Source organism: Tupaia chinensis, unplaced genomic scaffold (assembly GCF_000334495.1).
Source record: "Tupaia chinensis unplaced genomic scaffold, TupChi_1.0 Scaffold000201_1, whole genome shotgun sequence".
Classification (NCBI taxonomy): domain Eukaryota; kingdom Metazoa; phylum Chordata; class Mammalia; order Scandentia; family Tupaiidae; genus Tupaia; species Tupaia belangeri.
In genome coordinates this window covers 849,709-851,779 of record NW_006159676.1, presented here as the reverse complement: position 1 = coordinate 851,779, position 2,071 = coordinate 849,709, and the positions used below count along the sequence as shown (strand labels likewise).

General features: G+C 50.7%; 1 protein-coding gene across 1 annotated transcript in view; it reads left to right on the top strand.

Moving 5' to 3' along the window:
- The window catches only part of NCAN (neurocan), a 54,498-nt gene extending 53,816 nt beyond the window's left edge, over nucleotides 1-682 (top strand). The window contains 1 exon segment of the mRNA XM_006147094.2: nucleotides 456-682. Coding sequence (XP_006147156.1) covers nucleotides 456-601 — 146 coding nt within the window. The 3' untranslated portion in view covers nucleotides 602-682.
- Nucleotides 683-2,071: the final 1,389 nt, after the last annotated feature.

The window sequence follows — 2,071 nt, the reverse complement described above, 5'->3', positions numbered from 1 at the left end:
AACTCCCATTGCTTCTGTTGCTCTGTCTTAATGTCTGCCCGATAATACAGCCTTGCAGGTAAGTGGGAGTTTACCAGCCTGCCCCTGTTTCTTCTATTTCATTTCCCCCCAAGGAACCTGATGCATCAGGCCACCTCTAATCTCACCCCCTTTTAATTTTTTTTTTTTTTTGAGAGGTTTTGCTATAGGGCACGTGCGTTTGTCAGAAAGACAGAGAGACAGAAAGTGAGAAATCATCCCCCAGGGGGGTTGGCCACTCCGCAATCCCTTCTCCTCCATTCTTCTCTAGGGATCTTGGGCACGCATGCACATGCGCCCAGCCTGAGTTTAAGCCAACGGGTCCGGGACTCAAACCACAGTCGACTACATGGGAGTCCAGTGACATAGCCATGATGCCAACTGCTCGTCCCTCACCACCTTTTATCTTTTCCCTGTTCTCCTTCACTTTCCTGCAGCCAGACGGTCCCACCGGATGCGGCGACACCATCACCACCACCAACACCACCACCAGCATCACCACCACAAATCGCGCAAGGAACGCAGAAAACACAAGAAACACCCAGCGGAGGACTGGGAGAAGGACCAAGGGAATTTCTGCTGAAGCCCCCGGCGAAAGAAAGCACAACCCCCTTCCCACACCTCCTCCGGAGCCTTCACCTGGGGAGACAGAGCCCAGAATGAAACAAGAGGGTCCCAAATCCCTGAGCCCCCAATGCATCCCTACCCAACACAACCCTTTGTAAAAATGTCCTCTCTTTCTTACAAACACAAGGTCCTCTTGGCTGACCTAGCCACGTGTCTGAAAAGTCCATTCTCATCAGGCTGAACTCTGGGAACGTCTTCCAACTGAGAGAAGCACAACGGGGCCACGAACACTCTGTAATCGGTTGAATCTTTTGTTTGCCGGGCTGATCGCCAGGGGTTGAAATCGTTGATGAGGGTGCAAGCGTGTATGTGTGGATTCGCACCGCAGGATTGCAGTTCACACTGGGGATTCAGGCTCAGTCAATGGTTGGCTCTCCTGACTCCAGCGTGAAGCCCTTCCTGAAAGTCATCATCTGCCTTGAGAGTCAGATTAAGCAGAAGCACACTGCTAGAACTCCATCACGTCTCTTCCTTCACCTTGAACTTCAGCCCAGGTTCAGTCTTTGGTCTTGGTGGATCAACCTAGCCGGGAACCCCCATGTACTGAATTTTAGGGGATGTTTTCAGAGCAGTCCTCCCATGTCCTCCCAGTCAGTGGTGGGAATAATCAGCAATATGTAGATGATAGGGAGGGCAAGTGTATTGCTTACCCTCCCAGGTCTAGGCAAGTGTTGAGATTTAGTGGTTCCACGTGTGAGATGACTCCGTCTCGTGCACACAGATGAGAGGATATTTGGGGCTAGACGAGCCCAGATTTCTTATCCCCTCCATCTCTCAGGGAGACAAAGAACCTCCTTTCTGGACCAAGGAGGTGCCAAGTTTTCTAGCCCAGTGCCTCCCATACCCAGCCTTCAAGCAGATATTGGTAATACCCTTGCCCTGCATCCCCCACTCCCCCACCTGAACCCCAATCCCTGTCTCCAGCAATTTGCCTGGTAGACTAGAAATGCTTAAAACTTGAAGTAGTGACACCTACCTGTGGTCATATTGTGCAGAGATGTGCAGTGTTAAAGCCGAAATTTGCACGCGCGCGTGCACACACACACACACACACACACTTTTCTAATACCTTTTAATTCTTTGAATGAGAAAGAACCCTTCCTCACTTAATTTGCCCCCTTTTTTTTTTGAGAGAGAGGTTTTTTTTGTTGTTGTTAAAAGGTGCGTGTACTCACTAGAAAGACAGAGAGAGACAGATAGACAGCGAGAAATCACACCCCAGGGGGATGGCCATGCCGCAGTCCTGTCTCCTCCATTCTCCTCTCGGGATCTTGGGCACGCCTGCATACGTGCCCGGCGTGAGTTTAAGCCACCAGGTCCGGGACTCAAACCGCAGTTGATTATGTGGGAGTCCAGCAACATAGCTGTTATGCCAACTGCTGGTCCCTAAATTTGTCATTTGTAAGTGACCTCCTCGATCCAAGGG